Source organism: Sturnus vulgaris, chromosome 1 (genome assembly GCF_052056855.1).
Source record: "Sturnus vulgaris isolate bStuVul1 chromosome 1, bStuVul1.hap1, whole genome shotgun sequence".
In the NCBI taxonomy this organism is placed as follows: domain Eukaryota; kingdom Metazoa; phylum Chordata; class Aves; order Passeriformes; family Sturnidae; genus Sturnus; species Sturnus vulgaris.
This window is the reverse complement of record NC_142243.1, coordinates 155,610,119-155,629,063: the sequence shown is the minus strand read 5'-3', so window position 1 is coordinate 155,629,063 and position 18,945 is coordinate 155,610,119. Positions and strand designations below refer to the sequence as shown.

The 18,945-nt window shown below is 50.8% G+C and overlaps 4 protein-coding genes across 6 annotated transcripts in view; 3 read left to right on the top strand and 1 right to left on the bottom strand.

Moving 5' to 3' along the window:
• The window catches only part of LOC106863735 (feather beta keratin-like), a 29,159-nt gene extending 26,882 nt beyond the window's left edge, over positions 1–2,277 (top strand). For both annotated transcript variants that reach the window (XR_015808753.1, XM_088180395.1), the window contains exons 3-4: positions 255–1,270; positions 1,462–2,277. Coding sequence is in view for 1 of the 2 variants with exons in the window: in XM_088180395.1 (XP_088036521.1) it covers positions 1,482–1,814 (333 nt within the window). In the remaining variant the exon portion in view is untranslated. The remainder of the gene's footprint in view (positions 1–254; positions 1,271–1,461) is intronic.
• A 5,570-nt stretch (positions 2,278–7,847) lies between these two features.
• On the bottom strand, positions 7,848–14,138 carry LOC106863726 (feather beta keratin-like). Of its 2 annotated transcripts, XM_088180366.1 has the most exons (2): positions 13,847–14,138; positions 7,848–7,915 (listed from the first exon to the last, which is right to left on the bottom strand). In XM_088180366.1, the coding sequence occupies exons 1-2, from the start codon at positions 14,136–14,138 to the stop codon at positions 7,848–7,850; spliced, it is 360 nt and encodes a 119-aa protein (XP_088036492.1). The 2 variants fall into 2 exon arrangements, with proteins under 2 accessions (XP_088036492.1, XP_088036498.1); XM_088180372.1 differs by lacking the exon at positions 7,848–7,915 and having other exon boundaries at positions 13,788–14,138.
• On the top strand, positions 10,703–11,489 carry LOC106863725 (feather beta keratin-like). Its single transcript, XM_014893280.2, has one exon. It carries the CDS (start codon positions 10,703–10,705, stop codon positions 11,033–11,035), a length of 333 nt encoding a protein of 110 aa, XP_014748766.2. The 3' UTR covers positions 11,036–11,489.
• A 2,740-nt stretch (positions 14,139–16,878) lies between the features above and the next one.
• LOC148225614 (feather beta keratin-like) lies at positions 16,879–17,229 on the top strand. The gene has a single exon (XM_088169140.1). The coding sequence runs from the start codon at positions 16,879–16,881 to the stop codon at positions 17,227–17,229; it is 351 nt and encodes a 116-aa protein (XP_088025266.1).
• The last annotated feature ends 1,716 nt before the right edge of the window (positions 17,230–18,945 follow it).

Sequence of the window (18,945 nt, the reverse complement as noted above, 5' to 3'; positions counted from 1 at the left end):
CAAGGGAATTCTACGTTCTAACCAATCCTCGAGGGATTTTACATTCAAAGCTAGCCTATGGATACTAAAAGAAAATGACCCAATAATATTGGAGATAGATAAGAGAGTCTACCAAGGGGGGGAAGCTGGATTCATTTTTGTATTCGTCATTTAACAAGCCATTTTTTATCTTTATGCTATGGTTTTCCAAGGGGTCTGTTCTGGGGATACAGAGGGACATTCTTCTTTATGAATGTTTTCTGCTTCCTCCACAGGTGCATTGTGAGGATGGGCCCCAAACCATCACATCTCTGTCAGGCTGGTCTGGGCTTTGCAGGAGTGCTGCTTGTGAGGGTCTGCTCCTTTGATCACACTGTTTCCATCCCCACCACTTTGCCGTCTCTCCAGGTGTTTTTATATACCAGACCTTTCCTGTTGTGGATGGGAAAGCAATCCCTGCAATATAGGGAGGCTTCCCATGCTGACCTAAGTCTTGTGTTGGTTTATCCCTAGCACTCATCTCGTGTGGGCCTAGAAACGTCACACGGTGGGGTCACATTGCTGGGCTCAGGCTGACAAATAGAAAGGAAAAGTGTTGAAGGATAAGTAGAACATGACGTGAGAAGAACAATTTCTCATCCATTGATTAATACACCATTTGGCCATGTACCCTTTACTGCAAAAAATGCCAGCAGTTACCAGGACAGGATTAGGAAAAGAAACATGAGTGGGTTGAGGGCAGTGTTGATCCTTTCGCCCACCACTTGTGCAACTCCTCAGGGGAACAAGGACATGGACGTGGTTGACCAAGAGCAACTCAAGGAGTTACCATAACAATGATGGAAATGGAGCATTCTTAAAAAGAGAAGAAACGAGAGACTTGGAATTTTTTCAGACAGGAGTCAAGAATGCAAATGGTACATGTGTTTAATATTCCACATGTGTTTAATATTCCAGTTCTCCAAATCTCTAATTGAATCTTCTATGTGTTCTAAAACCTAACACCACCAGCAAGACATTGGCCACCAGTTCTCCCAATCAGGAGTTTCTACCAAGGTCAGATGAACACGGCCTCAAGAAAAGGACATGGAATTGCAGAGTTGCAGGAAGGAAAATACTCCCCACCTCATGACTCACCAAGCTGGGCCAGCCAAAGAGCTGCTGACTGCAAAATGCCCCAAGGCCATGGAACAAAGCTGTCCCACCCATCCAGGACCAGCATAAAAGCTGGCCCAGTGCTGCTCTTCCTCACACACTTCTCCTCACACCTTCACCTGCTCCTGCTGACAAGGTGAGTCTCAAGCCCCTGAACCTCCTGCTCCTGCATCTCCGACTCCTCTCTTCCAGCATGCTCAGATCCAGCCTCAGCAGCCATCACACCTCCCCATAGCCCCACAACAGCCTCCACACTCCCTCACCCTCCTCCATCACCACCCCTCACACCCCCACACCCCTGCCCTGCCTTACTCCCCTCTCTTCCAGGGACCCTCCACACCACACCCATGGCCTGCTACGACGTCTGCCGACCCTGTGGACCCGCCCCACTGGCCAACAGCTGCAACGAGCCCTGTGCCCTGCAATGCCAGGACTCCCGCGTCATCATCAACCCTTCCCCTGTGCTGGTCACCCTGCCTGGACCCATCATGACCTCCTTCCCCCAGAGCACCGCTGTTGGATCCACCTCCTCGGCTGCCGTGGGCACTGAACTCAGTGTTCAGGGACAGCCCATCTCTGGTGGCTTTGGTGGCTTTGGTGGCTTTGGCTATGGCCGTGGATTTGGCTATGGGTTTGGAGGCTTGGGCTGCTATGGCAGAAGGGGTGGCTACATCTGCTAAGGACCCTTAGCACCACTCCTGACACCAGCCACCCACTCCCTGGAACACACCCCAGGCATTGAGGACACCTCAAATGGGCCAAGGCTCTCAAAGAGGCTCAGCTCTTCCAGCTCCTGCTCTCAGGGCATGAAGCAAGGCAGTAGCCAAGGATCCAGTCCAGACTGTCTGCAAATATGGCCCATCTGCCTCCGTCTTCTGCTCCCAGCTCCCTGCTTCTCCTCTCCCTTTCAGCTCTGTCCAGCTCCCTCCACTGCAAACCCCTTCTCCCAGGGACCTTTAGGCACCTCTGCTGAGCTGCTCTTACTCTGGGGCAGGAAGGCCTTGATGCTCTGGCCAAACGTACTGCAAAGCAAAGGACCTCGGCTGAGGGTCACCCTGATTGCATCTCAGCCCAATTCCCTTCCACTGCCTGCTCCTGCTTTTTCATTGTTTTGTCTCAATAAATTTTTTTCTTGCATCACAATTTCAGATGTTTGTTTTCTAAATGGACTCCTAATAAACTGGGTGTGAAACCTGTTTCCCTTTCACTGCTCCACAGGAGAGCAGGAATCCAGAGTCCAAGTGTCTTCATGAGAAGTTTAGATTGGATATTAAGGATGCTTCCTCCTTGGAGAGGGTTGCCATTCCTGTCGCAGACTGCACAGGGTAATGATGGAGTCATCATCCTTGCAGTAATTTAATATCCCTATAAATATGTCACTTGGGGACACGAGTTAGTGGTGGCCTTGGTAGTGCTGAGGGAATGCTTAGACTTTTATTGTATTTTTGATTTAGACCTTTTGCAACAAAAATGTCTCAAAGATGTGACTGTTCAGTGGTGGATTTCATGGTCCTGCATTAACAGTTGTACTCAATGTCAAGAGGCTTTTCCAGCTGAACTAATTCCATGTGTGTTGGTGGCACCTGTGCAAGGGACCAGAGGCCAACAGGGAGTGGCAGCAGAGGAGAGGTGAGCCAGACTTTTGGGGTCTTGAGTTATGGCAAGCGCTGATGGATGTAGCCACTTCTCTTGGAGGATTTCCTTTGAGGAAATGGTGTTTGAGCTGTGTATCTGCTCTGTGCCAGTGACTCAGCCTGAGCATGAGGAAAGAGCTGTGGTTGCTGTTGGACACAACCCTTTTGTGAAGCCTCTGAAGCTCTTTCCCATTCTGCCCTCCCAGAGCATCTGAGCAAGTCTGGGTTCCCTGAGAGTGCAGTGACTGGCCTGAGAGTGGTTGTGGCCCAGAGGCTGGGGATCAGTGGCCCAAAATTCAAATCGAGGAAAGTCTAAAGGGAAATAGATCAAGAGTTGTATCCAGTAGGCCCTGTTCAGCATCCTCAGCAATGACATGAGCAGTGAGACTGTTGGGCCCTCAGCAAGTTGGCAGGTGATGGAGAGGCTGAGGGACCACTTGGTTGTGCAACCAGTCAGAGGGAGCTGGGGACTGGGGTTTAAAAGACTCTCCTGAAGTTCAAGCAAGGGAAACACGAAGTTGTGCATCTGGGTAGGAATGGCAGTGGGCCCCAGCTCATGCTGGGGGCTGAGATCCAGGAAATGGGCTTTGCTGAGCAGGACCCTGTGGGACCACAAAAAAGAGACCACAAAATCTCAGTCTTTTCTTTACTGGAAAAAGCATCACCAGTATCCAAGATGTATTTCAGGCAATTCTTGCCATAGAGTCAGGATAAGTGGCCTTTTCTCTCTTTAGAACACGTGGGGTGGTGGGGGCAGTTCTGGGTTGCCCAGGAAAAGAACCACAAAGGCTTAGTGAAACAAGACCAGATCAGGGCGACCAAGATACTGGAAGGGCAGGAGAATCTTTCCTAGCGGGCAGAGAGAGTGGGGACTGCCAGGAGACAAGGCTGGAGAGGGGAGTGTCATCAGCATCCTCAGATCCCTGATGGCAGGGAATAATGTTGAGGGAGCCTGGCTCTTCTCAGCAGAGCACACATGTGAAGGAAAAGGAGGAAGGGCAGAAGAGAAAACAGATGGAATTCTGTGGGCAAAGAAGGCAAGAATTTTTCAGTGTGAGAGCGGTCATAGAGTGGAAAAACTGGCAGTCTTCGTTGGGAGAAGCAAAAGTGAGCTGGCCATGGTGCTGGAAATGCTGCCCTTGCAGATTTTGCTTGAGCAGAGGGAAATGAAGCACTTATATTCCAGAATTTGTGCCCAAGTGGATGATTTTGTTCCTCCTGTTTGTTGGGTGGGTTCAAGAGCCCTGGCGGGGAAGAGATTTTTTCAAGTGTGTGCTGGTACAGAGAGACTCTGTCAGAGCCATGAGCAGGAGAGCATGGATGTGTCAAAACCCTTGAGGCAGTGGGTCCTAGGTTTGTGTCATGTTCTGGAAGGTGTGCTCTCGTCCCCTACTTCCAGTGCCTGCCTTGGTTGTCACTGGTGGTGACATCTTTGCTAAGAGAGGTGTTCTGCTTATTTTCCATCTATACCAGTGGCATTCTGCTGGGTGAGGATGTGAAACTATTGGAATTCAAAAAGATAAGGAGACATCTCAGACTTGGATGCAGGAAAACTTTATTGAGGGGAAAAAATGAAGACAGGAGAAAAAACTAGAAGGAATCCAGTGTGAGATGCAAGCAGGGCGACCATCAGCCCAGGTGATTTGATTGCAGGAGCTGTTGCTAGGGCTCCAAGCTCTTTATTGATGTCAGCGGTGGTGCTGAGAGCCGTTAGCAGTTATAGCGGCCCCTTCTGCCATAGCAGCCCAAGCCTCCAAACCCGCAGCCAAATCCACGGCCATAGCCAAAGCCACCAAAGCCACCAAAGCCACCAAATCCACCAGAGATGGGCTGTCCCTGCACACTGAGTTCAGTGCCCACGGCAGCCGAGGAGGTGGATCCGACAACGGTGCTCTGGGGGAAGGAGGTCATGATGGGTCCTGGAAAGGTCACCATCACAGGGGAAGGGTCGATGATGACACGGGAGGTCTGGCATTGCAGGGCACAGGGCTCGTTGCAGCTGTTGGCCAGCGGGGTGGGTCCGCAGGGTTGGCAGAGGTTGTTGCAGGCCATGGGTGTGGTGTGGAGGGTCCCTGGAAGAGAGGAGAGTGAGGCAGGGCGTGGGTGTGGGGGTATGAGGGGTGGTGATGCAGGAGGGTGAGGGAGTGTGGAGGCTGTTGTGGGGCAGTGGGGAGGTGTGAGGGATGCAGAGGCTGGGTCTGAGTGTCCTGGAAGAGAGGGTTCAGGGGTGCAGGAGCAGGAGGGTCAGGGGTTTGAGGCTCACCTTGTCTGCGCAGGAGCAGGAGGAGAAGTGTGTGAGGAGAAGTGTGTGAGAGAGAGAGGCTCTGGGCTGGCTTTTAAGCTGATCCTGGAGGGGCGGGACAGCCTTGTCCCATGGCCTTGGGGCTGAGTCATGAGTTGTGGGAGTGTTTTCCTTCATGCAATTCGACAATTCCATGCCCTGCCCTTGATACTGTGTCCATCTGACCTTGGCGGCAGCTTTAATAATTTGGTATTTGGGCGGATTTGATTGTTCAGTGTGTGTCAGGGAGAGCTGAATAAACAACCAGAATCCTGGAGATTTGCAATGTCATCAGTGAGGTCATTTTGTGGCACTCGTGTGCTGTGTTTTGCGGGTGCCCTGTGAAGACTGTGAGTCTGTTCTTTGCCACTGGATGTCTATCAAGTCATTGTATTGCTCCCAGGAATGCTAAGGGAGCTGTTAATTTCCTGGGGAGGGCACTCCGCAATAACTTGGGAAGATTCTGGTACCTGGCATCTCTTCATGATGGATGAAAGAGAGATCACGGCCATGTGTCTTGAATGGGATCAAGGGAGAGGACCTTTAAAATGAGAGGCTATTCAGACTGAACTCATTCCAGTGCTGAGCCCATTTGGATTTCTCAAATTTACATGACAGTGTACTCTACCATTTAAACTGTACTCCTTGACATTGTTAAGAAATCTAATAAAGAAACAACAAACTGGATTTGATCCTTTTTCCCCCAGGCTGTCTGTGACATCAATTCACTTATTCCCCATTCAAGCCCATAAGTTTCATAACTCATGAGTGTAATTTTTAACATTGTATTTCTCTAAGCAAATTACCATTAATTACTAAAGGACAATCATTGAGCTCCACTGTTTTTTCCTGACAAGGTATGTGCATCTCTTTGTGGAATTGTGCAATTCCATATCCTGCTCCTGAGGCTCTGTCCTCTGTGGCTGTAACTTTTAATTGTGAGTACTAAGAGGTCAAAATTTTCTATTGATGACTCATGTCAGGGAGGGCTGAAGACATGACCCAAGCTTTGGAGAGGTGAGGTGTCATCACTGTGGTCACTCATAGCCCTCATGTGTCGTTCATGGTTGCCTTCTGAAAAATACTCCATTTCTCACAGTTCTGAGAGGCTGGTCTGGGCTGTGCAGCTGAGCCAAGGAAGAGGTGCTGCACCTTCCATTGCCTTCCATCCCTCCATGCATTTTTCCCAGTTGACAAAGCCTGACATCAGACCTCACCTTTCTGTTTGGATATACTCAGTGGGTGCTTGGGAGACACTCTAGCCTCAAAGGTTTTGATATTTTGGGTCTTTGCTTGGGCTGAATGCAAAGGTGTGAGGCCACGTGTGATTGTCTGAATGAGGATTTGGAGGTCACCCAGGGTTCTTGGAGATGAGCATTTCATGATCCTCAACAACCCAGGCAAGTTCCGGTTGTGTCAGTGCCCAGCATAGTGGACTGAGAAGGGTCTGAAGAGCTGGACCCGGAGGCTTGTGGTCAATGTTCCAAAGTCCAGACAGCAGCAAGTCCCCAGTGCTGTAGCCCAGGAGTTGGATCCACTGGGCCAACACTGAAAACCTGACAGGTTATGGACATTTGCTGAACTTCAGCAAGGGCAGCTGTCAAGTGCTTTTTCTTGGGATGAGTTATCCCAGGGTGTCACTTGGAACAATTATTTTCTTCTCTGAAAAAACCTTTGTGGTTCCGAGTTAGAAGGAATGGGGCAGGAGGTGTCCCTGTATCATCATTTTGGTAAAAGAGACCCAAAGTCTTTAGGTCAAGACTGGGAGAAGTGCTGCAATGAATGAGGGGGAGGTGACTCTTGGTGTCTTCTGAGCACTGATTAGGTCCCATGTGAGGTGTTGTGGGCAACTCTGGGCTCCCAAGTGTGAAAATGAAGTCGGTTTAGTAAATCATAACCAGTTCAGAGCCACCAAGATTCCAAAGGAGATGGTGAATCATTCCTGGATGAGAAACAGAGAGCTGGGACTGGCAGGGGACGAGGGTGGACAGCGGGGTGTCATCAGTGTGTGCAAATCTCTGCTGGCAAAGGATGAAATCGAGGGAGCCCAGCTGTTCTCAGCAGTGCATACATGCAGGACAAGAGGGCAGTAGCGAAAGGGGAGACAGATGGAATGCAATTGCTAAAGACTGCAAGAATCTATCATAGTGAGGGTAGCCATAGTGGGAGTGTTGGAGTGTCTGTCCTGGGAGATAGGACGCTGAACTGTCCATGGTGCTGGAAGTACTGCTCCTATTTATCTTGCTTGAGTAGGGGACTGGAAGCACTTGCACTCCAGATTTCTTGTTCAAATGGATGATTTTGTGAGTCTGTTTGCTGGAGGGGTTCAAGAGTCCTGGTGGGAAGACAGCTTGTCAAGTGTGCACTAACATAGAAATATTTTAGCAGTTCTTGACCCCGGAGAACATTAATGTTTACAAGGGTTTGGTTTATCAGGTGTTGGGTTTGTGTTGTGTTCTGAAAGGTGTCCCCTCCTATGTTTCCTATGCCAGGCTTTTTTATTAGTTGTTTCCATATTTTTGTGAGGGAAGGTGCTGTTGCACATACCCCAATGACCCATGTAGGCGTGGAATGGGCCTGGTAAGGATGCAAGACCTCTGGAATCACAGAAGAACAGGAAGCGCCTAAGTCTTTGATGCAGGAAAACTTTATTGAGGCACAAGAATGAAGAGACAGGAGAAAGAAGAAGGGATCCTATGTGAGGTGCAAGTAGGACAGGCACCAGCAAAGGTGCTTTGCCTGCAAGAGCTGTTGCCAGAGCCCTGAGCTGGTGATGTCAGGAGTGGTGCTGAGGACCCTTAGCAATTGTAGCCGCCCCTTCTGCCGTAGCAGCCCAGGCCATAGCCAAATCCACGGCCATAGCCAAGGCCATATCCAAAGCCACCAAAGCCTCCAAAGCCACCAAATCCACCAGAGATGGGCTGTCCCTGCACACTGAGTTCAGTGCCCACGGCAGCCGAGGAGGTGGATCCAACAGCGGTGCTCTGGGGGAAGGAGGTCATGATGGGTCCAGGCAGGGTGACCATCACAGGGGAAGGGTTGATGATGACACGGGAGTCCTGGCATTGCAGGGCACAGGGCTCGTTGCAGCTGTTGGCCAGTGGGCTGGGTCCGCAGGGTTGGCAGATGTTGTTGCAGGCCATGGGTGTGGTGTAGAGGGTCCCTGGAAGAGAAGGGGGTTGAAGCAGGAGAGGGATGTCAGGTGTGAGGGGAGGAGATGGAGGAGGGTGAGGGAGTGTGGAGGCTGTTGTGGGTCTGTGGAGAGGGGTGAGGGATGCAGAGGCTGGGTCTGAGTGTGCTGGAAGAGAGGGTTCAGGGGTGCAGGAGCAGGAGGTTCAGGGGTTTGAGGCTCACCTTGTTGTCAGCAGGAGCAGGAGGAGAAATGTTTGAGAAGTGTGTGAGGGAGAGAGGCTCTTGTCCGGCTTTTATGCTGGTCCTGGAGGGGTGGAACAGCCTTGTTCCATGGCCTTGGGGCATTTTTTAGGCAGCAGCTCTTGGCTGGCACAAGCAGGCGAGTCATGAGTTGTAGGAGTGTTTTCCTTCCTGCAATTCTGCAATTCTTTGCTCTACCCTTGAGGCAGTGTCCATCTGACCTTGGCAGAACATCTGAATTGGGAGAATTGGTGACCATTATCTTGTTTTTTATGGTGTGTGTCAGGACATGTAGAATACTCAGCCGAATCTCAGGATAATTGGGCCGTCGTCAGTGAAGTCATACAATAGCATATTGACAACATCTCCCATTTACATTCTTGCTTCTTGCCTGAAAGAACTCCCAGTTTTCTCAGCCTATCCTCGTTCTGAGGATATCCCAGTCCCATCAGCATCCCTGCAGTGCTCGCAGTCAACCATGTCCACATCTTTGTTCCACCAGTGAGCCCTTCTAGTGGTGGGGACCAGGATAGTCCATTCCCTCAAGATTTCTAAAGCTCAGGCACATGGGTTTCAAGAGTGGATTAATCAATGGATGGTGAGCTGTGCTTCTCATGTGTCTTGTTTTCCTTATCCTACACCATTTTTTCCTTTCTGTGGGTCAGTCATAGCCCAGCTCTTGTGACCCCACAGTGTGACCCAGCTGGTCCCAACTGAGACGAGTGCTACGGATGTACCAACTCAAGATTTTGAGGAGCATGGGAGGCCTTCCTAAATCACAGGGATCACTTTCCCATCTCCAGCAGGAAAATCTAGGAATACAGACAGGCTCTGAATGTTGGCAACATGGTGGAGAGAACATCATGGGAAGGGCAGTTCCTCACAAGCAGTGCTCCTGCAAAGCCAGACAATCCTGACTGAGCTGTGATGGTTCTGGGCCTCACTTCACAATGCACCCAAAAACCAGGACACACCAGTGTCATGGGATGACCTCACTGATGACACCCCATCTCTTCAAGGCTTTGGACATATCGTCAGCCCACCATGACACAGGCCATCAAGACTGTCCTTAACCTCTGTGACACTTAAAATCTGCCACCAAGGTCAGATGGACATGGCCTCAAAAGAAGGACATGGAGCTGCAGAATTCCACAAAGGAATGTCTGCACCATGACAGAGGAGGGAAGAGGACTATACTGACCAATCATTAGCAATTACTGGGTTTTGCTAGCAGGACAGATTATTAGGACTAAAACGATATGAGATATGAAGCTTTATGGCTTGAAGGCAGAATAAAGGCATGGACATCACAGACCAGCCTGGGAAAAAGTGGATCAAGCTGGGTTGGGTCTTAATTTAATGGATTTCTTAATGAAGTCAAGGAATACACTTTAAAGGACAGAGTACAATGTCGTGTGAAGATGAGAAATCCAAATGGATCATGAACTTGGACCAGACCAAGTTCAACTAGACCAGCCTCCACTTTTCCAGATGCTCTATCTTGATCCAGTTCAAGACCAGAGGCCTCTTTCACCCATAAGAACACTCCTACACACTATAGTTATTGCAGAGTGACCTACCCAGGACAACAACAGCTCCCTCAGCATTCCTGGGTGCAACACACTGACTGATGGACATCCAGTGGCACAGAAAAGAGTCGCAGTCCCAGTCTTCACAAGACACCCACAAACCACAGCACACACGCCGCAAAATGACCTCACTGATGATATCGCAACTCTGATGGGTTTGGTTGTTTATTCAACCCTCCTTGACACACATCAAACAATGAAATCGTCTCAAATACTAACTCTCACTTTAAAGCTGCCGTCAAGGTCAGATGGACACAAACTCAAGAAAAGGTCATGACGTTGCAGAGTTGCAGGAAGGAAAACATCTCCCCACACAATGACTCACAAGGATGAGCCAGGCAAGAGCTGCTGCTTCCAAAATGTCCCTAGGCCATGGGATAAGGCTGTCCCGCCCATCCAGAACCAGCATAAAAGCCAGTCCAGAACCTCCCTACCTCATACACTTCTCCTGACACCTTCTCCCGCTCCTCCTGACAACAAGGTGAGTCTCAAACCCCTGACCCTCCTGCTCCTGCAGCCCTGAACCCTCTTTTCCAGCACACTCAGCCCCAGTCTCAACAGGCCTCACCCCTCCCCACAGCCCCACAACAGCCTCCACACTTCCTCACCCTCCTCAATCACCACCCCTCACACCCCCACACCCCTGCCCTGCCTCACACCCCTCTCTTCCAGGGACCATCCACACCACACCCATGGCCTGCAACAACCTCTGCCAACCCTGCGGACCCAGCCCACTGGCCAACAGCTGCAACGAGCCCTGTGCCCTGCAATGCCAGGACTCCCGTGTCATCATCAACCCTTCCCCTGTGATGGTCACCCTGCCTGGACCCATCATGACCTCCTTCCCCCAGAGCACTGCTGTTGGATCCACCTCCTCGGCTGCCGTGGGCACTGAACTCAGTGTGCAGGGACAGCCCATCTCTGGTGGATTTGGTGGCTTTGGTGGCTTTGGCTATGGCCGTGGATTTGGCTACGGGTTTGGAGGCTTGGGCTGCTATGGCAGAAGGGGTGGCTACAACTGCTAAGGGTCCTCAGCACCACTCCTGACACCAACTGCCCACTCCCCGGAACACATCCCAGGTATTGAGGACACCTCTCTGGGCCAAGGCTCTCAAACGGGCTCAGTGCTTCCAGCTCCTGCTCTCTGGCCACCAAGAGCAATGCAGTAGCCAAGGGTCCAGCCTGGACTGCCTGCAAACATGGCCCATCTGCCTCCTCCTCTTCTCCCACTCCCTTTCCACTCTGTCCATTCCCCTCTGCTGCCAATCTCTTCCCCCAGTACAGAGAGCATCAGGAACGTTCACTCTCAGGTTGCTTCTACTGTGGATAAGGAAGTCCTTGATGCTCTGGCCAAACCATCTGCAAGCAAAGGACCTTGGCTGATGGTCGCCCTACTTGCACCTCAGACCAGCCCCCTTCCTCTCCCCACTCATGACCTCTCACTGTTCTTTTGCCTCAATAAAATTGTCTTGCATTGCAGCATTCTGATGCCTCCTTCTCCTTCACTGGCACACACTGGCACACTTCATTCTTCCAGTGCATCCCACAAACCCTTCACTTTCCTGATCCCAGGCCTGGATACACTAAGATAGATCTATCACTGCCTCTGGCACAAGCCCCTCATAGGCCATGTTTTTACATTGGCTACATAGCAATTGCTCCAGTCCCTCCTTATCTCTTTAGTCCATATACAGATCCACATGTTGAGGCTGCAGAGCTGAGCACAGAACTCCAGTCCCACCAGAGTAGAGTAGAATAGAGGATCAGAATTCCCTCCTCACCTGCTGCCCATACTGAGGCAATGAGCCCATGGCATGGGCAGTTCCTGTTTGGCATGTTCACATGGCCAGGACATATCCAATTCTTCAGCCACCAACACTCCAAGTCCTTCTCCTCGGGGATGCTCTTAATTGACTCATTACACATCCAATATCCATTACTGAGGTTGCTCCAATTCAGATTTAGGATCTTGCACTTGGTCCTGTTCACCTTCATGACAATCACACCACCCAATCTCCACAGCCTGTCCAGAACCCTCTGGATGCCATCCCTTCCCTCCAGACAATCAACCACACCACTCACCTTGCTGTCATTCCCAGTCTTGCTGAGGGGACACTGAATTGCACTGTGCCTGACAAAGATGGGAAGTGATAATGGTCCCAAGACAAGCCTCTGTAGGTCACCTCTCACCCCTGTTCTCCTCACAGACACAACTCTGTGAGTAAGACCATCCTGCCCATTTTCCACCCCATAGTTCATGTTCCAGCTATCAACTCCACATCTCTCCAGGTCAGAGATAAGGATGTTGTCTGCCACAGGAAGAAATGCTTTGCATTAACCCAGGTACATGATATCAGTTGCTCTTCCATCATTCACAAGTGTTGGGACCCCATCAAACTTTTCAGGAAGAATTTGCCCTTCATGAAAATGGAAGTAGCAGGGGAGGGATGAGCCAGGCCTTTGGGGTCTTGAGTTTTGGCAAGTGCCCAGAGCTGACGTCACTTCTTTTTGAGGATTTCCCTTCAGGAAGTGGTGCTTGGCTGAACTCTGTGTCTGCTCTCTGCCAGTGATTCAGTTTGGGCATGAGGAGGGGGCTGTGGCTGCTGTTGGACACAACCCTTTTGTGAAGACTTTGAGACTCCTCCCCATTCTACACTCAGAGCAGCTGAGCAAGTCCAAGTTGCCTGAGAGAGCCTGAGACTGACTGAGAGGCTGAAGCCAGAGGCTTCTTATCAGTGGCCCAAAGTGCAAATGGAGGTGACTCTCCAGTACTGCATCCCAGGAGTGGGATCCATGGGGACAACCCTGTTCAATGTCCTGAATAATGAGCTGGGCAGTGGGACTGTTGTCCCCTCAGCAATGGGTATTGCATAGGTGATGAGTTGATGGAGAGCATGACCAAGGAGAAGGACTTGGGGTGATGGTGGTTGAAGAATTAGACATGACCTGGCAATGTGCACTCACAGACCAAAGCCCCTCCATGTCCTGGGCCCATCGCCACACCATAGGCAGCAGATGAGCTACTGCTCTGCTCTTCAGAGACTTGAGATGTTTGTTCAGCTCTGAGCACCTGAGGATATGGAAGATATGGACCTGCTGAAACAGAGCTGTAGATGGACAGGGAAGATGATGAGGGTCTGGAGCAACTGGCGTGCAGCCAAAGTGAAAACAAGATGCATACACGGCTTGTACCAGAGGCAGGGATAGACCTGCATAAGTGTATCCAGGCCAGGGATTAAGCAAGTGAAGGGATTGTGGAATGCACTGGAAAGGCAAAGTTGTGCCAGTGTGTGCCCATGAAGGAAAAAGAGACATTTGAGGTTGCAATGAAAGAGAATTTTATTGAGATAAAAGAATAGTGGAAGGTCATGAGCATCCACAGAAGAGAGTAGTCTGAGGTACCAGTAGGGTGACCATCAGCCAAGGTCCTTTGCTTGCAGATGGTTTGGCCAGAGCATCAAGGACTTCCTGATCTGCAGGGGTGCAGCTCGATGGCAGAGGTGCCCTATTGTCTCTGACTTGGGAGAAGAAGTTTACGGCAGAGGAGACCACACACAGAACAAGGGGTGGTGCAGAGCAGGGAATGGAGGAAGAAGAGGAGGCAGATGGGCCATCTTTGCAGGGCTGGCCCCTTGGCTAGTGCTGTGCTTGGTGCCCGGAGAGCAGCAGCTGGAAGCACTGAGCCCATTTGAGAGCTTTGATGAGAGAGGCGTCCTCAATGCCCAGGGCGTGTTCCAGGGAGTGAGTGGATGGGGTCAGGAGTGGTGCTGAGGGTCCTTAGCAGTTGTAGCCGCCCCTTCTGCCATAGCACCCCAGGCCTCCCAGCCCGTAGCCACAGCCCAGCCCGTAGCCAAATCCACGGCCATAGCCAAAGCCACCAAAGCCACCAAATCCACCAGAGATGGGCTGTCCCTGGGCACTGAGTTCGCTACCAACAGCAGCGGAGGAGGTGGATCCAACAGCGGTGCTCTGGGGGAAGGAGGTCATGATGGGTCCAGGCAGGGTGACCATCACAGGGGAAGGGTTGATGATGACACGGGAGTCCTGGCATTGAAGGGCACAGGGCTCGTTGCAGCTGTTGGCCAGCGGGCTGGGTCCGCAGGGTTGGCAGAGGTTGTTGCAGGCCATGGGTGTGGTGTGGAGGGTCCCTGGAAGAGAGGGCGGTGAGGCAGGGCAGGTTTGTGGGGGTGTGAGGGGTGGTGATGCAGGATAGTGAGGGAGTGTGGAGGCTGTTGTGGGGCAGTGGGGAGATGTGAGGGCTGCTGAGGCTGGGTCTGAGTGTGCTGGAAGAGAGGGTTCAGGGGTGCAGGAGCAGGAGGGTCAGGGGTTTGAGACTCACCTTGTTGTCAGCAAGTGCAGGTGGAGAAGGTGTGAGGAGAAGTGTGTGAGGGAGAGAGGCTCTGGTCCGGCTTTTATGCTGGTCCTGGAGGGGTGGGGCAGCCTTATCCCATGGCTTTGGGGCATTTTTTATGCTGCAGCTCCTGGTTGGCCCAGCCTGTTGAGTCATTGTGTGGGGAGATGTTTTCCTTCATGGAATTCTGCAGTGTCATATCCAGCTATTTAGGCCGTGTCCATCTGACCTTGAAGGCAGCTTTAGAGAGAATGTTGGTCTTTGGGAGGATTTGATTGTTAGGTATGTTTCAGGGAAGGATGAATAAACAACCAGAGCCCAGCAGGGTTGCAATAACATCAGTGAGGTCATTTTGTGGCACTTGTGTGCTCTGTTTTGTGAAGACTGGGACTCTTTTCTGTGCTACTGGATGTCCATCAGTCACTGTATTGCACCCAGGAATGCTGAGAGAGCTGCTGATGTCCTGAGGAGGTCACTCTGCAATAACTTGGAAAGATCTCAGTGCCTGGCAACTCTTCCTGATTGATGAAGGAGGGCTCTTGCCCTTCTATCTTGAATGGCATCAAGAGATGGTCTTGGAAAATAGAGCCTGTTCAGGCTGAACTTGTTCCAATGTTATTGTCCATTTAGATTTCTAAAATTTACCCAACAGGCTATTCTATCACTTAAAGCATATTTCTTGATGTCATTTACAAATCCAAAACACAACAACAAACCCAGGCCCATCCCTTTTTTCCAGCCTAGTGTGTGACGTAGATTCATTTATTCCGCATTCAAGCCAAAGGGTTTCATAACTTTTATCCTGTCAGTAATATTGTGCTTCTATTAGCAAAATGAGTAATTACTAATGGACAGTTAATGAGTTGCTCTTTCCTTCTCTGTCATGGCGCTGGTGTTCCTTTTTTGATTTCTGCATTCCACATCCTTCTCTTGAGGCCATGTCCATCTGACCTTGGCAGCAGATTTTAAGTATGAGTATTAGAGGTTAAATGCTGGTCTTGATGGTTTATGTCAGGATGGGTTGTAGACGTGACCGAAGCCTTGTGGAGATGGGGTGTCACCAGTGAGGTCACCCCATGGCACTGTTGTGCTGTGTTTTGTGTGCTATGGTGAAGAGGGACCCTGTATCCTCACAGAACTTTTAGGCTGCTCTAAGCTTTGCAGGGGTTCTTGGAGTGAGCATCTTCCCCTTTGACCATGTTCTCATCCTCCCTACTTTGGCTACATCCCTCCAGGCTTGTCTATATTCCTGGCCTTTGCCATTGGAGATGGGAAAGCAATCCATATGACTTAGGGAGGTGTCTTATACTCCTAACAGTGTCGTGTTGATTCTTCCATAGCGCTCACCTCAGCTGGGTCCAGCAAGGTCACGCTGTGGGGTGACAGTGCTGGGCTGTGACTGACACTTGGAAAGGAAACCTCATGAAGGATAAGGGGAAGAAGAAGCATGAGGGGAACAATTACTTATCCACTGATTACTGTTCAAACCCACCTGTCTGCAGTTTAGAGATAAGAACGCCCTGTGGGATTGTGTTAAGGCCCTAGTAGAAGTCCAGGCACATGACACTGGTTGCCATTCCCTTGTCAAGAGCAACATCTGAGCAAGGAAGGACCTTATGATCCTGGTGGAGCATAAATGGATCACAAGGTGGCCATGCACCCTCTGATGTAAAAAGCTCCAGCAATTACCAGGAGAGGAGTAGGAAATACATAATAGGAAAATATTACGAGGAGGATGAGGAAGTCATCTATCTTGTCAAGCACTACTAGGGGCTGCAGAGTGCAACAAGGACACGGATGTGGCTGACCAAGAGCAGTGCCAGGAGACCATGACACTGGAAAACTTGAGTACCCTAAAGACAAGGCAAAGTTTAGGGAGCTGGAGTTCTTTCAGGCAGAAGAAAAGAAGGCGAATGGGAAAATTAGGTCATTATGCCATGGCATGTCCTTGTTGATGACACATCTATTGTTCTTCAGGCTTGTTTGAATCTTCTATATGTCCTGAAAGTCACCAGAAATAAGATAATGGCCAGTAATTCTTGCAATTAGCTTGCAAAAAAGCTGCCGCCAAGGTTAGATGGACACAGCCTCCAAGTCAGGACATGGAATTGCAGAGTAGTGGGAAAGAAAATACTCCCCACAAAATGACTCAACAGGCTGAGCCAGGCAAGAACTGAAGCCTGAAAAATGCCCCAAGGCCATGGGACAAGGCTGTCCCGCCCATCCAGGACCAGCATAAAAGCCAGCCCAGAGCCTCTCTCCCTCACACACTTCTCCTCACACCTTCACCTGCTCCTGCTGACAAGGTGAGTCTCAAACCCCTGACCCGCCTGCTCCTGCATCCCTGACCCCTCTCTTCCACCATGCTCGGCCCCAACCTCAGAAGCCCTCACATCTCCCCACAGCCCCACAACAGCCTCCACACACCCTCACCCTCCTGCATTACACCCCCTCACACCCCCACAGCCCACTCCTGCCTTACTCCCCTCTCTTCCAGGGACCCTCCACACCACACCCATGGCCTGCAACAACCTCTGCCAACCCTGCGGACCCACCCCGCTGGCCAACAGCTGCAACGAGCCCTGTGCCCTGCAATGCCAGGACTCCCGTGTCATCATCAACCCTTCCCCTGTGATGGTCACCCTGCCTGGACCCATCATGACCTCCTTCCCCCAGAGCACCGCTGTTGGATCCACCTCCTCGGCTGCCGTGGGGAGTGAACTCAGTGCCCAGGGACAGCCCATCTCTGGTGGATTTGGTGGCTTTGGTGGCTTTGGTTATGGCCGTGGATTTGGCTATGGGCTGGGCTGTGGCTATGGGCTGGGAGGCCTGGGCTGCTATGGCAGAAGGGGCGGCTACAACTGCTAAGGAGCCTCAGCACCACTCCTGATACCAACCATGCACTCCCTGGAACACACCCCAGGCATTGAGGATGCCTCTCTCATCAAGGCTCTCAAATGGGCTCAATGCTTTCTGCTGCTGCTCTCCGGGGACCAAGCAACGCAGTAGCCAAGGGTCCAGCCTGGGCTGCCTGCAAACATGGCCCATCTGCCTCCTCCTCCTCTCCCACTCCATGCTCTTCATCGCCACTTTGACTCTGTCCATTCCCCTCTGCTGCAAATTCCTTCTCCCAAGCCAGAGACAATTGGGCATCTCCACCATCAGGCTGCTCCCACTGTGGGGCAGGAAGTCCTTGATGCTCTAGCCAAACCACCTGCAGGCAAAGAGTCTTTGGCTGATGGTCACCCTACTTGTACCTCAGCCTAACCTCTTCCACTTGCTGCTCATGGTTTTCACTTTTCTTTATGCCTCAATAAAGTTCTCTTGCATTGTTGCATTATGAAGTGTTCTCTTCCTTCACAGGCACACACTGGCCCACTTTGCTCTTCCATTGCATCCCACAAACCCTTCACCTGCTTAATCCCAGGCCTGGATACACTAATGCAAGTCTGTCCCTGCCTCTGACACAAGCCATGAATGGGAGCTGTGTTCGCATTGGATGCACACCAGTTCCTCCAAACCCTCATCATCTTCCTTGACAACTCTGCTCGAGCATGTCCCTGTCTTCCAAATACATCTCTCCATTCTCAGAAGAGCAGAGCAGAGGGACAGAATTCCCCTCTCACCTCCTGGCCACACTGTGGGGAATGAGCCCAGGACACGAGGACATTCTGGTCTGTGAATATTCATGGCTGGGGCATGTTCAATTCTTCATCCACAAACGTCCCAGATCCTTCTCCTCTGGGCTGCTCTCAATGCCTTCATTGCCCAGTCTGTGGTCATGTCTGGCATTGCTCCAAACCAAGTGCAGGACTTTGCATTTGGCCACATTCAGCTTCATGAAACTGACAATATCTCACTGCCTCAACCAGTTCAAGCCCCTCTGGATGCCTTCCCTTCCCTCCAGACAACCAACTGCACTACTCAGCTTGTTCTGGTCTCTGATTTTGCTGGACATCCCACTCAATCCCACTGTCCATGTCCCTGACAAATATGGGAAATAATATAGGAGCTTCTATGTGTCACCAGTCAACCCTTTTCTCCACACACATGGATCCAGTGACCACAACAGCTTGATTTAGACTGTCCTCTTTGAGTTAGGCAATCCCATCCATTCCTTATCCACCACACTGTCAAACCACAACTCTCTTTCCAGACTGAATACGCAGATGCCTTCTGGTACAGGAACAAATGCACAAGTACAGATATATGATATTGTTCCCTCTTCCCTCATCCAACAAGGCTGGAACCAATACCAGGTCATTTAAAGATGCCACCAAGGTCAGACAGACACGGCCCCAATAGCTGGATATGATACTGGAGAGCTGAGGGAAGCAAAACACTCCCCACCTTATGATTTGCCAGAAATGCTGCCTAAAAAATGGCCCCAAAATCATGCCCAATGGCTGTCCTAAACCTTCATCCCCAGATCATCCTCAAGGTCATACTCTGGATGTTATCCATCAGGGTCTTGTCTTCCTTATTCCTGGTGACCCAGAGATAAATACAGTTCTCTAGTATGAGCAGAGAAGAGCAGAGGGGCAGAATCTCCCTCACCTAGACTGGAGTAATCCCAAACATGCA

Excerpts from the sequence above, each read along its gene's own strand:
- LOC106863725 (XM_014893280.2), top strand. The coding sequence starts at position 10,703 with ATGGCCTGCAACAACCTCTGCCAACCCTGCGGACCCAGCCCACTGGCC.
- LOC106863726 (XM_088180366.1), bottom strand. The coding sequence starts at position 14,138 with ATGGCCTGCAACAACCTCTGCCAACCCTGCGGACCCAGCCCGCTGGCC. Across the intron at positions 7,916-13,846 it reads ATTTGGCTACGGGCTGGGCT|TTGGCTATGGCCGTGGATTT; the intron begins GTGGCTACGGGC and ends TTGGATATGGCC.
- LOC148225614 (XM_088169140.1), top strand. The coding sequence starts at position 16,879 with ATGGCCTGCAACAACCTCTGCCAACCCTGCGGACCCACCCCGCTGGCC.